General features: G+C 44.2%; 1 protein-coding gene across 5 annotated transcripts in view; it reads right to left on the bottom strand.

Moving 5' to 3' along the window:
- CLUAP1 (clusterin associated protein 1) overlaps nucleotides 1-20,768 on the bottom strand; it is a 56,157-nt gene that overhangs the window by 31,795 nt on the left and 3,594 nt on the right. For 2 of the 5 annotated variants that reach the window (XM_060124429.1, XM_060124430.1), the window contains exons 1-5: nucleotides 10,535-11,119; nucleotides 8,078-8,189; nucleotides 7,102-7,186; nucleotides 4,404-4,583; nucleotides 1,697-1,792 (exon numbers count right to left, since the gene is read on the bottom strand). In XM_060124429.1, the coding sequence (XP_059980412.1) occupies nucleotides 1,697-1,792; nucleotides 4,404-4,583; nucleotides 7,102-7,186; nucleotides 8,078-8,189; nucleotides 10,535-10,556 (495 nt within the window). In that variant the 5' untranslated portion in view covers nucleotides 10,557-11,119. Of the gene's footprint in view, nucleotides 1-1,696; nucleotides 1,793-4,403; nucleotides 4,584-7,101; nucleotides 7,187-8,077; nucleotides 8,312-10,534; nucleotides 11,122-20,768 lie in introns of those variants that run through there. The other 3 variants (XM_060124428.1, XM_060124427.1, XM_060124426.1) reach the window with 3 other exon arrangements.

Raw genomic sequence — 20,768 nt, 5'->3', positions numbered from 1 at the left:
CAAGGGAGGCATCTGTGCCTATCATATCAGTATTGGAAGTTTCCGAAACATGGGACTTCATTGCAGATGCAGTTATGGGGTTCCTGGAGCACTTTATCAAATCCTGTCTTGTGCTTCCTTTATTCCACAGTGTACATTACCTCCCCCACAGTGGAAAACTACTGAGGGCAGGGACCGTGACTTACTCAAGGACACAGAGCACAGTGCCTTCCTTGCCTGTGGTTGGTGCTGGTCCTCAATGAATATTTTGTTGAGTGTATGAAAAACATATATTGGATAGGGGATCTTCCTCAGATCATGACTGTACACAGAATATGAGAAGTCCTACATTCAGGGTCCCTTGGCTTCCATGGCAACAGTTCGGCCTCTGATTGCTCCATCAATTCATTACAGGACAGTACTAAAAGAGTCCCCAGGGAAATCCTGGTGAGCCTCACAATGAAGCCAGGGCTCTGCTGGCAAATAGCAAGTGACCAGCTCCTGTCTCTGGGACTGTGAGGAACACGTGTAGACATGTGCACTATAAACAGAAAACATGGAAAGCCGGGAGCTGCCTCACTGCTTATCTAAATTAGCTGTCAGACATTATGTCAGGTTTGTTCTGCCAACTACACTTCACCAGGTGGCAATATATCAAGAGCAGGGATGGTGAGCTAGCACCAAGTCCCCCGCTTCCAATCTGTTCCTAGGGCAGAAATGAAAAATGCCATTACACTGTAGCAGCAATGCCAGAACACAGGCAAGGCAGTGAGAGAGCAGTCATGGATGATACACCTGATGGGAATGGAATGAACTAAGTGCATTTAATTCAAAAACATTAGATATGAGCATGTGTGCTTCAAATGCCATAAATCCTCCCAGGTAAGAATTAAACAGCACTCCATTTCTTCTCCAGCCAGTAGGTCCAAAACTCTGCTGCTCGTTGGAATCACCTGGAGATCTTTAAAAATCTGGCTCTCACCCCCAAACATTTTGATCCACTGGTATGGGGGATGACCTGGATGCTGGATGATTTAAAAAGCTCTATAGGAGCTCCAAGGGTGTTTTACGAACCCACTCTTCAACAGCTCCTTAAACACAGTGGACAGAGCACCCTCCTTGACTGGCATGGGCTAGAATAAGGACTGCAAATAAGTTTCAACTGTAACATCAACTTCAAATGATTGGTAGTGACTACCTAGATTAATGACTGGTTCCCAAACTCTGCTGTATGTTAAAACCACCCAGGAGACTTAAAACTCCCAGTGCCCAAGTCACATTTCATACCAATGACATCAGCATGGAAGCCAGACATCAGTAGTTTGTAAAGATCCCCAGGTGATTCCACTGGGCCACAAGATTTGGGAACCACAGGCTCAGAAGAGCATTGTGTTGGGAAGAATGCCAAGGCTGAGTGTACCGGGGGAAAGCATCATGATCAATAAAGTCTGCCACGGGCACAAGGAGGAAAGTTTCAGCAACAGGCACATATTTGCCATTCCTGAACTAGATGTCAAAGGTATTAGAAACAGACCAGAGCCCACCAGAAGCACAAACAGCAGCAAACACCACACGTATATTACTTTCCCCCACAGTAGCTCATTTAATCAGGTACCGTTTAATGAAATCAAAAGAACACAGAAAAACAGAATTGGAAAAGAAACCTTGGAAATCTGCTTAGCTAAGGAGGTAACTGAGTTATCTGAACACTGCTTACCCTCAACTCCACCTCCTTGCCCAGCAAGTCATACAGAGATGCTCCCTTGGAAGTGATTTCAGAAGCAAGCTGCCTGGCTGCTTTCAAATCTGCAATCTGGAAGGAAAATATCAAAAACAGAAACTTCAGTGACAGGTTTTTATTAGGCATTCAGAAAGAATCAATCTGTTCATATAGGTTCCCACCTCCAGTCAGGATACTTGACTTACTTGACTATAGAACACATTTTCCACAAGACACATACTTACATCCTGGAGAAGAGAGTTCCCAAAACATCAGTTTAGGAAACACTGATCTAAGTACAAATTAGACCAATTCCAGGCCACCTGAAAAACCCAAATGTCAGGTCAAATGTACTCTGCAACAAGGAGCTGTGGGGGTTGTGAACGTTGACACGCTTCCTATAATAAGGGACCCTGGCAGTGGTGGGGTGAGCAAAGGAGGGGCAACCTGAGGGACACATGCCTACCGCAGAACCCTGATGCCCTATGTTTAACCCTCCCTGTCCCCTCATTCTCTGCCTTCAGGCTGCACTTCACTGGGCTGCTGTGAGCTCAAATGAGCTCACCGGCATGAAGGCCTTACAAGCTCCCACAAGGCACTGCTGTGAAGATGATGATGATCTGGCCCTGGGCACAGCTTCTTTCTTAGGATCTACACGTCACACACTCTTCCATGAATACACTAAACTTCCAAAGAGCCCAAACATTTCCCAGCTCAGCTCCCTCTCCCTCTCCCCAAAACAACGAATTCCCACCCTCTTTCATTTTCAAACCACTGACAACTCTCACTCTTCGTTCACAGCTGGTGACTTCCTTCCCATTTCCTCAGTCCTCAGGACTCCTCTCGAATAGCTGCTTCCTCACCAGCAGCGAGTTCCCAGCTTCCTCTCTGGGAGTCCTCTCATCCGCCCCACTTCTCAGCACTGAAGTTCAGCAGAGTCCAGCCGCACACCACCCCCAACCCCGGACCTCCCTTCCACACACACTCCCCGCAAGCTTTCAGCTCTGATACCAAGATTAAAGCCATGAGCTGAGGTTTGACATCTCCACTTGGACACCTCGTGGACGTCACAAACATAACATGTCCTAAACCAAACTCATCTTTCCTGCCAGATCTGCTCCTTCCAAACTCTTCTCCACTTCAGTAGACGGCAACTTTGTCCTTGCAGGAACTCACACCCAAAACTTTAGAGCCATGATATCTAATATCGTGCCCACTAGTCACGTGTGGCCATTTTCAATGTTAAACCATTCAAAATTTAATAAAACTTAAAACTCAGTTCCTTGGTTATGCTGGCAACACGTGGCTAGCGACTACCGTATCACATGGCAGAGACACAGAACACATCCACCAGCCCGGAAGCGCTACCAGAGAGCTGCTTCAGGACCTTCCTTGTGCTGTCTGCTTTCTTCCAACCTACACCCAATCCATAAGACCTACCTTCAAAATATGCTCTAACCTCTGACCACTTCCTCCCAGTGAGGATCTGGCTCCTGTGTATGGGTTTTCAGGCCTGACCACAGGCAATCCTGGAGGCTTTACCTGGCAGGCCTCCTGGGGAAAGCTGTGCTCGAACACCAGTGCCCTGCAGTCTCTGAAGAGAGTTGCAGTCAAGGAACCAGGCCCTCTGGCCAGTCATGTTCTCATAAAGACCTGCATTCCTAGGTCTCTTTATCTGAGGCCTTGGGTCCAGGTCCTCTTCAGTGCCTCTGCTGAGGCTTCCTTATTGGGGAAGGTGGGGCAAACACCTTCTCCCACACCTCAGGGGGCATTAAAACTGCCAAAGCAGTCTTATGAAACAGGGAGTTGACACTTCCTCTGGCTTTAGTCCCTTGCTTATACCACTGCAGTTAGTGATTAAAGACACAGCTTTCATGTTTGGCTTGTTGCTTTAATCGAGTCCTCCGACGCCTGGCAGCTCACTCTCTCCCCAGGCTCAGCTGAGCACCTGACGGCCACTCTGCTCAAAGGCGCTGTCACCTCCTGCTTTCTAACAGGTCTCTGGGCTTCCACCTTTTTTCCCCCTTCAGTCCGACTCAATCCAGCAGCCAGAGTGATCCTTTTAATATGAAGTTTCAAATTATGTACTTCTTTGTTCAAAACTCAACGATTTTCCAGCTCAGAGTCAAAGTCTTGACAGTGGCTTTCCAGGGACCACAGGCCTGAGGCTGCCTCCCCTCCCAGCTCTCATCACATGGCCCCCTTGTGTTTCTTCAAACACACACAGCACACCTTTCCACTGAATGGTTTGCTCCTTCCCTCCTTCAGATCTCTGCTGAAACCGTCACCCAATCCCTGAGGCTGTCCTAGCCCTCTATTTAAGACACCTCCCCCGGCACCCCAGCCCCTTCCCTGCTTTACTATCCTCCACACATGCAGCCCATCTGACCTGTCACTCCTTCTGCTTTGCGGTTTACAGTCTGGCTCCCCCAACTGAGCCGCGGGAACAGAGGATTCCTGTCCTTGTTGTTCACGCCTGTATCCCCAGTGCTTGAAGAGTGCCTGGCAGATAGCAGCAGGCTTTCAATAAAAAGTTGAATTTATTGTCCCTTCTGCTTTGATCCAAATGCTGATGAGCTCAAAACTAACAAATGGCCCTCAGTCAAGGAGTAAGGAAAGAAGTGATGCTGTATTGATATAGCCCATTTCAGTGTTTGAGAAATAAACATTCCATCCCTCACTACAAGCCTTGCATTGTCCTTACCTTTGAGCCAAGGTCAAACTTGAATTTGCTGATATCTTCCTCTCCTATTTTAGAGTCTTCCATACCTTTGGTCTTCATAGCATTATAAAGGACAGAGGTGATCTTCAATAGTTCTTTCACTGCATACCCGTCTGCTTGATAAAGCTTCTTAGTATTGAGTTTTATATGTGCCTTAGTGGCCTATTTTCAGATAAAAAAAAAAAGTTTAAGACCCATTCCACGTAAAATCTAAACCAAATTCCATGTAGGTCATTTGAAAATGTCACTGCCAACAATAGGGATATAACCAAATCATTTTAAGAATCAAACTTTCAAGTTACTCATATATTGCAAGTGCGTATGTTGACTGATACAATCTTGATGGAGAGCAATTTGGTAAATGACAAAAAAATTAATTACAAATGCATATGTCCTTTGGCCCAGCAATTCCAATCCTAAGAACTTATGCTAGGGATATACATATTCACAAACAAAATGATGTGTATAGGTTATTTGTTACAGCATTGCTTCTAAGAACAAAAGTTACCAACAACCTAAATGCCTACCTGTATAAATTACATAAGTTATGGTATAAACTTGCAAGCAATACTACTCAGGTGTAAGAGAGGATAAAGAAACTCTATGTGTATTTGAAAAGTTCTCCAAAATGTACTGTTATATGAAGACAAGATTCTAAACGGTGGTGTGCAGTATGCCACCATTTGTGTAAGAGGAAGGAAAAGGAATATACAGTCTATTTGCTTAATTATGCCTAAAGAAACTCTGAAAGATATTAAGAATAGTGATCACTGGGAATGGAACTGGGCTGATGGCAAACAGAATAAAAGTCATTTTACTCTATATTGTTTCATGATTTAAAAAAATTTTTGAACCATAAAATATATTACCTATTCAAAAATAAGTAAATAAAATTCTTTTTTAAAATCTGCATGCTATTTAATTTCCATTAGAAAAATATTATCTATATAAAATTTTGGTCCAGTTTCTTCTCCTTTAGCTCTACTAGGTTTGAATACTTAAATACTTTAATTTTACTCAAGTAAAAGCAGGATCATATATCTGACATGAAAAATAAATATTTCACATCATTAAACTAATCGGGTTTAATTAGGTGTGCTCTTTATTATTTCTCAGGAATAGTAACTCATCTTTCCTGTATGTTACTTCCCTTTACTTTTATTTATCTGAGTAACTATGTAATGCATGTCTCTTTTCCCACGTCCAGTAATACGAGTGTTATGTAAGCGTAATTTGTAATGTCAATAACTAGATTCATTAATCTTCAATTTATGTTCAATTCCCCTTATTATATAGTATTTCCATAATAATTTCAGATATTTCAGTCAACCTTACACTTTGCAACAAAGATTGTAAAAATTAAGATGTTAATTTTAAAACATTTTTAAAATTCCAGACTAAATAATCCTGGGCCCACTTAAAGTGATGCTGTCACAAGATGTCCTGGAACAGCTACTGCTTCAATTTCAACATGGCCTCCTTTGGGCAAAGCAGCAACCTGGTAAGCAGCTCTCACAGGAAAACTACTCTGGAAATATTGCCTGTAGATGTCATTGACAGTATGTCAGCCAGCAAAACAGTTTTTTTTTTTAACATCTTTATTGGGGTATAATTGCTTTACAATGGTGTGTTAGTTTCTGCTTTATAACAAAGTGAATCAGTCATACATAAACATATGTTCCCATATGTCTTCCCTCTTGCATCTGCCTCCCTCCCACCCTCCCTATCCCACCCCTCCAGGCTGTCACAAAGCACCGAGCCAATATCCCTGTGCCATGCGGCTGCTTCCCACTAGCTATCTACCTTACTACGTTTGTTAGTGTGTATATGCCCATGACTCTCTCTCGCCCTGTCACAGCTCACCCTTCCCCCTCCCCATAACCTCAAGTCCGTTCTCTAGGAAAACAGTTGTTTTTATCACATTCGTGAACTCACAGCCTACTGCTTTCAGAATTTCACCCATGTTTGTAAGAGCCTGTTCACTCTTCTGCCACCCCTCCTGGCACAAGCTGTCCATTTGCAGGGTCCATGCCTAGCTGTCCTGAAACGTAAATGGTCCTGCCAACTAACACAGACTGACTGTAGGGACCAATGGCCGCTGGGGCATGGGACTCTAAATTTCTTAACAAATAATAAATTAAAAACAAAAAACCCAGAAAACTTTGTTGGTAAAATGGCTCCACAGAAGTCTGGTAATGGAGTGTGTTTAGAAATCTGGAACTTCCCTGGTGGCCCAGTGGTTAAGAATCCACCCGCCAATGCAGGGGACATGGGTTTGATCCCTGGTCCGGGAAGATCCCACATGCCACAGAGCAACTAAGCCCATGTACCACAACTACTGAGCCTGCACCCTAGAGCCCACAAGCCACAACTACTGAGCCCGTGTGCCACAACTACTGAAGCCTGCGCACCTAGAGCCTGTGTTCCGCAACAAGAGAAGCTACAGCGATGAGAAGCCTGCGCACTGCAACAAACAGTAGCCCCCGCTCGCCACAACTAGAGAAAGCCTGCGCAGCAACAAAGACCCAACGCAGCCAAAGATAAAAGTAATTAATTAATTTTTTAAAAAATAGAAGGAAAAAGTACTTTTAAAAAAGAAATCTGAAAGCAGCTCTAACTAGGCTTCATCTCCTTCTAATGTATTTAATTTTACAACTCCATCAAAAAACTGTGAACCAACCATGAACTGGGCAATTGCCTTAATGAAGAAAACTCGGTCTTGTTCAGTCTCAACATCAGAAGGGATGTCAGTCTGAGGTTCATACCTATTGCAGAGAGAGAGAGAGAGAAGACACAAGGTAATTAAGTATAAAGTTCACAAAAGAGAAGGTAAAGCAACTGAGAGGACAGTGGATCTGTAACAGGAAGCTCTGAGTCCCCAGCTAAGGCAGTAAGAGTAAGAAAGGCTTCAGAAGCAACACAAAATACCAAACATTCAAGAGAACAAATCTTCACCTAAAAATAGGTTTAACAAATTTCAAAAATCAAATTTGGGGCTCAGCTTACAAAATTAAATCTATCTCAGACTGTAAAGTTCCATTAAAATAATCAGAACTATTACTCTGGCTGCCTGCCCTTGACCCAGTGGAGTTCCTTTCTTCGAGTAACTGATGACACACCGGGGTCAACAGACGGCAGCCCTTGGCCTCTTCCTGAACAGCCCGCAAACTAAAAAGGGTTTGTTACATTTTTCAAAGGTTATAAAAAAAATAAGGAAGAATACATGACAGAGATCTTATGTAGCTTGCAATGCCTGAAATACTGACTATCTCCTTAGCAAAAAAGTTTGCCAACCCTGAATCATATTAGATTTTTCACACAAAATGAAATCTAAATTATTTCCAAGCCAGGTACTCAGCAGAATGTGTGAGGAGGTCCTGTCACTCCCTGATGAAGGTGAGGGGATGAAGAAGAATGCGGACCAGCACCCCTGTGTCGGCTTCCTACTGAGAAACATTCTCCTTTTACCGCTGCCTGGTACACTCCCTTCTCCCACAGCATTCTTTAAACTCAACTGATTTTTAACAGGTTACAACCAAGTCTGTCAAATTTTATTGAACTTTTCCTTTTGCTATACAAAAGCATCCTGTTTCTAGGTAGCTAATAAATAACATCTCATATACATTCTTAAGACCTCAGTAAAGTGCAGTTCTAACCTTTTCACAAGCCAGAGAAGCACTTCAGATACAAGTCCAAAATTTGGCGTGCGGAAATTTTCCATAGAAATATGTCGAGGGTATCCCAAGGCTCTCATCATCTCTGTAAAGTCTGTCCAAGGTAAAACACAATGTAGTCAGTTCCTCGTCAAACAGCAACGACTTATGAATGCAGACACTTTGCTTTCTCTTCTTACTCCCAACCTACTGACACTTTTATGGACTATTTATCAACTAAGAAGGAAAGAAAAAAAGAGATAAAAGTTAAAATACCTAATCTGCTTCCTGAAAAACATGTATTTAAATTCAATGGGAGAAGAGGAAACTGTACATTGAAATGGGGTTTAGGGATTGGCTGTGAATTTAATTTCTCTCTTGGATACCTCATTTATCTCTTGGATATCTTTCTCTTTACCACTCAAAATGAGAATTACCTGGTCACGGTTTAAATGTTAACCGTGGGTTTTTTTTGGGGGGGTGTGATGGTGGTAGGGTGAAGTTTTGTGTGTTATTTCTGTGTTTTTTGTGTTATTTCTGTGTTGACTTTTTTTTCCCACTGAGCATATAGGACCTTAATAACACAAAATTTAAACATTAGTTGCATTGTATTTAGAGAAATCTTCAAGAAAATGATTGAACTATTGAGCGGTATTTAGATGTATTATGAGACAGACTAAGAAACAGTAATACTAATACATGTTGATACCAGATGCTGCAGTCACTAAGCTTTAAGCAAGACTTGGAAATAAAACATCTTTTTAGTTCCCACGATGTGCTAAGACCTGTATTCAGTGTGCTTCTGGCTAAATAATGTCTGTCTTCACTCTTCTTGAAGGTGGATATTCAAGATGTCCCAATGACATTCACAAATAAGCTACTTGGGCCTTGGAGATTAGTCTGGATTTCACAAGACAACAGAAGAGAAAGCATAAGCAGAGGAAAGAGAAGCAGAGGGCCTCTGTTGCTGTTTTGGGGGATATTTAAATAGAGCAATGGAAAATAAAGCAGCAGCCTTCCCATCACACAGTAAGCCCTAAACACTTCTTGCCGCTAAGTAGCAGTGCAGTTCTGTTAATTCTACAGTATTACTGTTAAAATGGAGACAATCTGAATAAGAATCTTACCATGAATTGCATAATGTACAGCATTCATTTAAGGTCAAAATGCTCAGAAATCCCCTTCTTGTACACTTTAACCAACACCACTCCATTCAACATCCCCTAGCACAAGGCTGGCCTCCCTCAACTATGAGGAAGGAGAAACTTGTCTCTACAACACAAGGTCACCAAGAACCTCCAACTCCCAGAGGGCACAGATTCACACAATAGTGGTAATCAATAAAATGTGATGCCTCTTCCTATATATTTCCATTATAGAAAAAAGAGCAATTCACAACTGAAAGGAGTAATCTTTAATGGGGAAATTTCAGGCACCAGCAATTGTTAGAAAATTGGCCTTAAAGAGGCCCCTCAGATCACACCAAATCGGCAATCACCTGCTACACCTATGCAGGTGGAGCCAGTTGGCTGAACTGCTTCAGATTCAGAAAATGAAAGCGTATAAAAGGCAAGAGATTCCTTCACACAGTCCTACCTTTTGATCCTCGTTTCCACCCAGTTCTAGCTGTGTGACCTAAAGCAAACTACTTTACCTCTCTGCCTCAAAGTATTTCATCCAGAAACTTATACAAACCACCTTACTGTTACAGTGAGGACTAAAATAAGATATTGAATGTAAAATGTTTGGTGTGTAACAGGTGTCCCCCAAAGTAGTAGTAACTAATTCTCTTTTCCCCATTCTTCCATTACCCCACCCTCCTAGCAAAGGCACTTGGATTCCCTTCTCCTCACCAGCCCCTTTAGAAAAGATGCAAGCTTTGGAGGTTAGACACCCTGATTTCACACTTCAGCGCCAGCTCTTACCACCTGTGTCCCCTAACCTGACCTCTCTCTGCCCAGTTCCTCATCTCTAAACACAGGTGCACAGTTGTTCAGAGAAGTGAATGAAACGATGAACACACATAAGACAGTAACTACCTGGCAGATCATAAAAACTCGAAAAAACGGAAGCCTCAATTATTATTCACCAGCCCCCTCCTCGGTTGTTGTTCGTTTCCCGGAGCTCTAAGCTAACCCAACTCAAAAACGGTCTCTGCGTTTTCCAATACAGTAGCGAACAGACCCATAAGTCAATTAAAGTTAAATAAAATTAAAGCTTCGGTTCCTCAGCCGCACTAGCCGCATACACATACACAACCTCCCATCATCGCAGAAAGGGCTGAGACAGGGCTGGGGCGCTCAGCCTGGGGGGCGGCGGGCCAGGGGCGCCCCCGAGCCGCAGAGGCCCGGGAGGGGGCTCCAGCGCGAGAGCCTCAGCGGGGCTCAGACAGGCAACCCGGCGGGCCGGAGCCCCGAGTCTCGGGAGGACCGCAGGTCACAGGGGTCAGGGTTGCCTTACTGCGGAGGTCCCGGAAAGACATGGCGCCCTGGTCCTCAGGATCCCGGAGTCTCCGCCGCTTGCCCCTCAGCACTCATGGGTTTCTATGGCAATGCACGGAGCCCTCTACGGCGCGCAGCCGGGGCCAAACAGGACTGGAGGCGAAACGGCCGGGCTGTGTGCGCATGCTCCATGCGCACCAGAGAAAGGGCAGCCGGCAGGGGACGTCCCGCGACGCTGAGGGAGGGGGCGTGGGGTCCCGCCCCGCCTGGCGGCCGGGCCCACTTTACACAGTTTGCAGACGTTTGGCACTGGCTGACATGTCCTGAGGACCTACTAAGTGCCTGACGCTGTGCGAGGCACCCTACGTACTACTTCTCATTTCCTCCTAAACTCCTCTAGAAAGAATGTACATAATATCACGAAGCCGGGTCTCCAGCCTGTGTCCTGTGCCCAGCACACTTCTCTCTGGCATGTGTAAAATGGCTGGCCGCACCCGCGTCCGAAACCCGCAAGAAGTGCCTGCAGCGTGAAGCAGTTGAGGCCACAGATTGCCAGTCGCAGGCAGGCGCTGACCGCGGGGCGGCGAGAGCAGGCCCGACAGCCATCTGCGCGTGCGCAACCGTCTCGCTCTTCACAACAGGCCGGAAACTGACCCGGGTGTTCGCGCGCAGGTGGTTGTCCTGGCAACCGTGAACTCTGGCAGCTGGAGCTGTAGTTGCTCCTGGTGGAGGGAGGGGGCGGCTCCGGGGTGAGGACCGCGCCCAACATGTGGCCAGATGAGCTGTGATCTAACTTGGGAGTCTTCTCTACTGGGCTGCCACGGTTGGGGATAGGTGACAGCAAGGGCTGGGGAGGCGAAGTGAGCTGAGCCCAGAAGGGTAGGCGAAGACGAGGGACTACACCCGCGGGACGCCCTCCGCCCCTGCATTGGTTTTGGCGAAGTAACAGACACATAAAGGCACAGGACCTCAAAGAGAGTCCCGAAATAGACCCACATATACATGGTCATTAGAACAAAGATGGTAAAGCCCTTTAGTGGAGAAAGAATAATCTTTCAGCAAATGGTTTTGGAACAGTTGGAAATGCAAGTAAATGAACCTCCACCCTTGCCTAAGAGTAAAACCTAAAAACTATTGGGTTAGCCAAAAAGTTCGTTAATATCGCACATAAAAACCGGAATGAACTTTTTGGCCAACCGAATATAACTTTTCCAGAAGAAAACTTATGGGGAAAACTTTCTGACTGGGTTAAACAAGAGTTCTTAGATATACCAAAAGTATCATCCTCTTAAAAAATGTTTTTTGATAAATTGCACCTCATCAAAATTTAAAACTGCTCTTCAATACACTAAGAACATGAAAAGATAATCCAGAGTCTAGAAAAATAAATTCACAAAACACATCTGATAAAAAGCCTTCTATCCAAAATACATAACACTCTCAAAACTCAGTAAAAAAAACCATCCAGTTAGAAAGTAGAAAAAGGAACTTCCCTGGTGGTCCAGTGGTTAAGACTCCAAGCTTCCACTGCAGGCAGTATGGGTTCCATTCCTGGTTCAGGAACTAAGATCCTGCATGCCACACGGCCCAGTCAAAAATTGTTTCAAAAAAATTAAAGACAAGAAAGTAGACAAAAAACTTAAAACAGATACTTCACAAGGGAAGATGTGGCAAATGTCAACAAAAAAAATTAATCAATAGTCAATCTAAGAAATGCATAGTTTATTCGGGCCAGCCTGAGGATTATAATCAGGGAGACAGTCTTTCAGAAAGCTCTGAGGATGTTCCAAAGAGGAAAGGGGGAGGCTAGTATGTAGTGATTTTGACTAAGGGGTAGGTGCAGTCAAGCATACATCTTGGTAGAAGGTTACTGCTATTCACGAGGAGCAGATATCTTAGTTAATGGTTGTAGTGCTTTTCTTTTTTTTTTTTTTTTTTTTGCGGTACGCGGGCCTCTCACTGTTGTGGCCTCTCCCGTTGTGGAGCACAGGCTCCGCACGCACAGGCTCAGCGGCCATGGCTCACGGGCCCAGCCACTCCGCGGCATGTGGGATCTTCCCAGACCAGGGCACGAACCCGTGTCCCCTGCATCGGCAGGCGGACTCTCAACCACTGCGCCACCAGGGAAGCCCTGTAGTGCTTTTCTAAGTATGGGAAGATGCAAGAAACTGAGTTCATAAAAATTTCTCCCGAAAATATCTGAGAGCTAGTTCTGCCAGTTTTCCCAGAGCACAAAATGCCTCATCCTGATACTGGCCCTGAATTTCTTTCAGGATGTGTTGTAAATCAGTGACTGTAGTGACTAATGACTCAATTCTTGTAGAATTGGATGGTGAGCAACATTCTTTGTTTTACAATCTCCTCCTTTTCCATCTTAATTTCTACCACGGTTTAGGAAGCATTTCATGACCAGTTTGTCCCACGGCTCTAGGAATGCTCATACCCAGGTCAAGCAAGGATTTCATTGATAGGCCACGCAATGTGCTATCACTGGACTGTTAACAGTAGCCAAAAGCCTCTGGACCACCTTGCCTGTCTTTCTAGTCTTTTATGGTCCAGGAAATGCTTCTCTCTTACTGCTTCTTCCCGTATCTAGAGTTACACTATTAATATCATCAATCTTGGAACTTCCCTAGTGGTCCGGTGGTTGGGACTCTGCGCTTTCACCGCCAAGGGCCTGGATTCAGTCCCTGGTCAGGGAACTAAGATCCTGCAAGCCACGCGGTGTGGCCAAAAAAAGAAAAAAATCTTCAATGTTATAGAACTGTATATTTGATCAATTGTTTCAAGTAGCCTAGTCATTTTCATCAGAGGCTCAGTCACATATTCAGTAATACAAGAAACTATAATCTTGCAAAATAGACAGAATACAAGTAACATTAATAAGGTCCTAAGTAGGTATTTAAGCTAAGAACTTCCATTAGGTGTGGCCCAGTATCTCCCCAGATCATCTGACCCAGTGTGTTCTGCACCAATCGCTATCTTTAAGGGAAATGTTATATTGGCATTGCACACAAAGTTCACCAAAGATATCTGCATCATGACCCCTTACAAGATTGAGAAAGGAATGTTTTCTAAGGAGTTATATAACTGGCATCAGAAGAAGAAAAATTGAGCTTTATGGCTGAGCAGGTATTTCTGCTGCTGGGGAGGTCTGGTTAATGCATAATATAGATACACAATGCACACTACAGGGGAGAGAGGAGGCCCAAATGGGCAGAAAAAAATTTATGTTTAAATCTTCTTGTCTTGCCTTAAAATATGAATTTTATTTCATTACAAATAGTAAGGAAAAGATGCTCAAGATTATTAGTCATTAGAGAAATGCATATTAAACCACAAGATATCACTACACAATTATTAGAATAGCTAAAACAACAAAAAACCACAAAAACCCTGACAGTGCCAAGGACTTGAAAGGATGTGGAGCAAATTGGGCTTTCATACACTATTGGTGAGAATATGAAACGGTACATCCACTTTGAAAAAACAGTTGGTAGTTTCTTAATAAAGTTAAACATATACAACGTACAGCTCAGCAGTCTCTCTCCCAGGTATCTGCCCAAGAGAAATAAAAACTTATGTTCACATAAAACTTATAAATAAATGTTGAGAGCAGCTTTATAATTGCCCCAAACTGGAAACCACTCAAGTGCCCCTCAACTTATCAATGGATAAACACATTGTGGTACATTCACACAATGGATTACCACTCAGCAATTTTAAAAAAGCAAAGAGCTAAAATACGCAAGGACAATGATGAATCTCCAATGTCTTACGCTAACTGGAAGAAGCCAGACTCAAAAGGCTTCGTACAAGGACTTGAGGACACAGTGGGAGGAGGGGAAGCTAGAACAAAGTGAGAGAGTAGCACTGACATATATACACTACCAAATGTAAAACGGATGGCTAGTGGGAAGCTGCTGCATGCCACAGCGAGATCAGCTCGATGCTTTGTGACGACCTAGAGGAGTGGGATAGGGAGGGTGGGAGGGAGGCTCAAGAGGGAGGGGATATGGCGATATATGTATACATTCACTTTGTTGTACAGCAGAAACCAACACAACATTGTAAAGCAATTACACTCCAATAAAGATATTTAAAAAGGGCTTCCCTGGTGGTGCACTGGTTAAGAATCCGCCTGCCAATGCAGGGGACATGGGTTCTAGCCCTGGTCCGGGAAGATTCCACATGCCGCGGAGCACTTAAGCCCGTGCGCCACAGCTACTGAGCCTGCGCTCTAGAGACCGCAAGCCACAACTACTGAAGCCCGTGTGCCCAGAGCCCATGCTCCGCAAGAAGAGAAGCCACCGCAATGAGAAGCCCGCACACCGCAACGAAGAGTAGCCCCCACTCGCCGCAACTAGAGAAAGCCTGCACGCAGCAACGAAGACCCAACGCAGCCAAAAATGATAAATAAAATAAATTTATTTTAAAAAAAGGCTTCATGGGCTTCCCTGGTGGCGCAGAGGTTGAGAGTCCGCCTGCCGATGCAGAGGACACGGGTTCGTGCCCCGGTCCGGGAAGATCCCACATGCCGCGGAGTGGCTGGGCCCGTGAACGATGGCCGCTGAGCCTGCGCGTCCGGAGCCTGTGCTCCACAATGGGAGAGGCCACAACAGTGAGAGGCCCACATACCACAAAAAAAAAAAAAAAAAAGGCTTCATACTGTACGATTCCATTTATGTGACAATCAGAATGAGATGAAAATATAGAAACATAAATCAGTGATTGCCAGGAAGAGTTGGGTGCAAAATAATTTTGGGGGTGATGAAACTGTTCTATATCTTGATTGTGGTGGTAATTACATGACAGTAGACGTTTGTCAAAACTCATAGATCTGTGCACTAAAAAGGGTTAATTTTACCACATCTAAAATTGTATCTCTTGGGAATTCCCTGGGGGTCCAGTGGTTAGGACTGGGCGCTTTCACTGCCCTGTCGAACCTGGGGCCCAGGTTCTATCCCTAGTCGGGGAACTAAGATCCCACAAGACGCGTGGCATGGTGAATAGAATAGAATAAAATAAAATATTATATCACTAAGCATGACTAAAAACAAAAAAGCTTAAAAAAAAAAAACTATCCAATGGCTTCCCATCACTGTTCAAAGAAAACTCAGCCCTCTGAGCTGTGCCTGCTGTGCCTCCTCTGCTCCCTTCCCTCCATCTCCCCTCCCTGGCTTCCTGTTGAACACACCCACCTTCTTCTTGCTTTCTGGCCTTTGCACAAGTAGTTCACTCTGTCCGGAGTGCTCTTCCCGAGTTCTTCAGGTCTTTGTGAAGAGGCCTCTTGGACCATCTGCACCAAAGCAGACCCTTCCCAGCCCCCTCCCTGTCATATCACCTTCTTTTATTTTCTTCGTAGTATGACCTGGAAACATCCCGCTTGCTTCTCTTCTGTGTCTCTGATCTGGACATGTATGCACTGTGGAAACAGATACCTTCTCTGTCCTACTCAACTCTCTCCCCAAGTCTACAATAGTATCTGGCACTACACAGGCTCTCAGAACATACATGTTGAGACTGAATGAGTGAGTCGGAGTACAATGCCTCACCCCAGTGAAGTGAAAGGTCTTTCAGGAAAGGCCACGTCCCCTGCCCTCCTCCCATGCTCTGTGCTGGCTGTGATGCCCAGTTCAGAGCTGACACAACAGGCTGCCTGAAGTCCACCAGATCTGGTGTAAGTTAGGGCAAACTGGTGTGCACAGGGCACCTAGTGCAGTCTCTAAAGCAGCCAGCTTTGTGACTTGGGAAGTTACTCAACCTCTGGGGGACTTAGATTCTTCAATGTCACAGTGGAGGTTGTGATGCCTGACACACACAGTGGAGGCTGTGATGGGCAGACAGCACTTGACAACCACTGCAGCTGGCAGGGCATGGAGGGAGCACCGAGCTTCCTCCCTCGGTTTTTACATTTTTTAACAGCTTTTTAACATAAGATAAAATGCACATATTTAAAGTGTGCAATTTAATAAGCTTTGACAAGTGTATACACACAAGAAACCATCCCCACAATCAAGATAGAGAACACATCTGCCACCTGTTTTCCTGTGTCCCACCCCTTTGTAATGTCTACCTCCTGCCACTCCCTCTACCCCAGGCAACCATTCCTCTGCTTTCTGTCACTGTACACAGGTGTATTTCTCGGGTTTTATATAAATGGGATCACACAACATATTCTCCTTTTTGTCTGGCATCTTTTACTTGGCATAATTATTTTGAGACTCATCCAGGTTGTAGCCTGTATCGGTAATTCATCCCTTTTTACTGCTGAGTTGTATATCCATTGTATGGATACACCACAGTTTATTTACACATCACCTGTTCTGGGCATTTCCAGTTTGGGGCTAGTACAAATAAAGCTGGTATGAACATTCATGTAGAAATCCTTATAAAGACACATATGCTTTCTTTTCTCTTGAATAAATACCTATGAATGACATAGAGTCATAAGGCAAGTGAATGTTTAACTTTTTTCCTTTTTCAATAATTTTTTTTTTTTTTTTTTTTTTTTGCTGTACACGGGGCTCTCGCTGTTGTGGCCTCTCCCATTGCGGAGCACAGGCTCCGGACGCGCAGGCTCAGCGGCCATGGTTCACGGGCCCAGCCGCTCCGCAGCATGTGGGATCCTCCTGGACCAGGGCACGAACCCGTGTCCTCTGCATCGGCAGGCGGACTCTCAACCACTGCGCCACCAGGGAAGCCCTTAGATAATTTTTTTAAAAAATAAATTAATTTTATTTATTTTCGGCTGCGTTGGGTCTTCGTTGAGGCATGCGGGTTTTCTCTAGTTGCGGCGAGTAGGGGCTACTCTTTGTTGTGGTGCGCGGGCTTCTCATTGCAGTGGCTTCTCTTGTTGTGGAGGACAGGCCGTAGGCGCGTGGGCTTTAGTAGTTGTGGCTTGCGGGCTCTAGGGCGCAGGCTCAGTAGTTGTGGCACACAGGCTTAGCAGCTCCGCAGCATGTGGGATCTTCCCAGACCAGGGCTCGAACCCGTGTCCCCTGCATTGGCAGGCAGATTCTTAACCACTGTGCCACCAGGGAAGCCCTTCAATGGACTTTTGATTTTAGAACAGTTTTAGACTTTCAAAGGAGTTTCAAAGATAGTACAGAGTTCCTGTATATTCCATCTCTCCCTCACCCCCGCCACTGTTAACATCTTACATTAGTATGGTGCATTTGCCTGAGGAACCAATACTGATACATTATTATTAACTAAAGTTCAGATTTCCTCATTTCTAACCTACTGTCCTTTTCCTGTTCTATGATTTGATTCAGGACACAGCATTACATTTAGTCATCATGTCTTCTTAGGTTTCTCTAGACTGTGACAGTTCCTCAAACTTTCCTTGTTTTTGATGACCTTGATAGTTTTAAGTGGTGCTGGTCATTTACTTATTTTTATTGTGATAAAATATACATAACATAAAATTTGCCCTTATAAGTGTACAATTCGGTAGCATTAAATACATTTGAAATGTTCAACCACCATCTCTATTTAGTTCCAAAATATTTTAATCACCCCCAAAAGAAATGTCACACCAACTAAGCAGCCTCTCCCCATTTCTCCTTCCCCATAACCCCTGGTAATCACTAACCTGCTTTCTGTCACTTTGGATTTATTCATTCTGCATATTTCGTATAAATAGAATCATAAAATATGTGGCATTTTGCATCTGGCTTCTACCACTGAGCATTATGTTTCTGAGGTTCATCCATGTTGCCCTGTGTATCAGTACTTCATTATTTTTACAGCTGAATAATATTTCCCTGTATGGACAGACTACAATTTGTTTATCCATCCATTAGCTGATGGACTTCTGGGTTGTTTCTACTCTTTGGTTACTATAAATAATGCTGTTATAAATATTTGTGTACAAGTATTCATTTAAATACCCGTTTTCAACTTTTTTTTTTTCTTTTTTTTTGCGGTACGCGGGCCTCTCACTGTTGTGGCCTCTCCCGTTGCGGAGCACAGGCTCCAGACACGCAGGCTCAGCGGCCATGGCTCACGGGCCTAGCCGCTCCATGGCATGTGGGATCTTCCTGGACCGGGGCACGAACCTGCGTACCCTGCATCGGCAGGCAGACTCTCAACCACTGCGCCACCAGGGAAGCCCTGTTTTCAACTCTTTTGGGTATATACCTAGGAGTGAAATTGCTAGGTCATATGGTAGTTCTATGTTTAACTTGTTGAGGAACTGCCAAGCTGTTCTCCCTAGTGGCTGCACCACCTTCCATTCCCACCAGCAGTATAAGCAGGTTTCAATTTCTCTACATCCTCATTAACACTTATCTTCTGGGGGGTTGTTTGGTTGGTTTTTTAAATTATAGCCAGCCTCATGTGTGAGAAGTAGTGTCTCACTGTGGTTTACTTTTTATAATTTTTAAAAATATTTATTTTTGGCTGCATTGGGTCTTCGTTGCTACACACAGGCTTTCTCTAGTTGTGGCGAGTGGGGGCTGCTCTTTGTTGTAGTGCATGGGCCCCTCATTACAGTGGCTTATCTTTGTCACGCAGCACAGGCTCTAGGCGGGTGGGCCTCAGTAGTTGTTGCACTTGGGCTCAGCAGTTGTGGTTCGCAGGCTCCAGAGTGCAGGCTCAGTAGTTGTGGCACACAGGCCTAGTTGCTCCACGGCATGTGGGATCCTCCTGGACGAGGGCTCGAACCTGTGTCCCCTGCATTGGCAGGCAGATTCTTAACCACTGCGCCACCAGGGAGTCCCTCACTGTGGTTTAAATTTGCATTTCTCTAATGACTAAATACGTTGAACATGTTTTCATGTGCTTGTTGACTCTTTGTATATCTTCTCTGGGGAAATATCTATTCAAGTTCTTCACCCATTTTTAAATTGGGTTGTTTGTCTTTTTGTTGTTGACTTGTAAGAGCTCTTTATGTGTTCTAGATACTACACTCTAATCAGATATATGATTTGCAAATGTTTTCTCTCATTCTGTAGGCTGTCTTTTCACTTCTTGACATTGTCTTTTTTTTTTTTTTTTGCGGTACGCGGGCCTCCCACTGTTGTGGCCTCTCCCGTTGCGGAGCAACAGGCTCCGGACGCGCAGGCTCAGCGGCCATAGCTCACGGGCCCAGCCGCTCCGCGGCATGTGGGATCTTCCCGGACCGGGGCACGAACCCTGTCCCCTGCATCGGCAGGCGGACTCTCAACCACTGCGCCACCAGGGAAGCCCTTGACATTGTCTTTTGCAACACAAAAGTTTTCAACTTTTATGAAGTCCAATTTACCTATTTTTTCTTTTGTTGCTGTGCTTTTGTTGTCATATCTAAGAATCCATTACCAAATCCATGGTGATGAGGATTTCTTCAAAGAGTTTTCTTTGAGTTAATTTTTGTATATGGTGTGAGGTAGGGGTCCAGCTTCATTCTTCATTTGTATCTTTTGAACATCTAGTTGTCCCAGCACCATTTGTTGAAGAGACTATTATTTTCCCTATGGAATAGTCTTGGCGATCTGTTGAAAATAAATTGTCCAGAGATGTATGAAATTATTCTGGGCTCTCTATTCTATTCCATTAGTCTGGATGTCTAGCCTTATACCAGTTCCACAGTTATGGTTACTGTAGCATTCTTTGCAATAAGTTTTGAAATCGGAAATCTTGAGTCTTCAAACTTTTTAAGATTGTTTTTGGCTTTTGGGCTCCCTTGTAATTCCACATGAATTTTAGGATCAGTTTTCCTGTTTCTGCCTACAAGGCCATTGAGATTTTGATAAGAATTGCATTGAATCTATAGATCACTTTGGGAAGGACTGTTGTCTTAACAATATTAAGTCTTCAAACCATGAACAGGATCTTTTTCCATTTATTTTTTTTTTCCCAGCAATGTTTTCTAGTTTTCAGTGTTGTCTTGTACCTCCATGGTTAATTTTATTCCTGTTTTATTTTTTTTGCTCTTTGCTACTGTATAGAAATACAGTTAATTTTGCATGTTGATCTTGTATCCTGAGACTTTGCTGAATCTTATTAGTTCTGATAGTTTGATTAGCTCAAATAGTTTTTTTTAGTGTGAATTAATTTTTTTCTCTGTATAAGATCATGTCATCTGTGAATAGAGAATTGAAGGTTTAACTTTTTAAGAAACTGTTTCCCAAATTGGTGGTACCATTTTACATTCCCCCAGCAACATATGAGAGTTCCAGTTCCTCCAAATCCTTCCTTACACTTGGTATGATCCCACAGTACCCCATCATCTACTTATGGGAAAATGGACAGAAAAATTAAGGGACCTA

The sequence above is a fragment of the Lagenorhynchus albirostris genome, chromosome 15, assembly GCF_949774975.1.
Source record: "Lagenorhynchus albirostris chromosome 15, mLagAlb1.1, whole genome shotgun sequence".
Classification (NCBI taxonomy): Eukaryota; Metazoa; Chordata; class Mammalia; order Artiodactyla; family Delphinidae; genus Lagenorhynchus; species Lagenorhynchus albirostris.
This window is presented reverse-complemented; position numbering and strand designations above follow the sequence as displayed.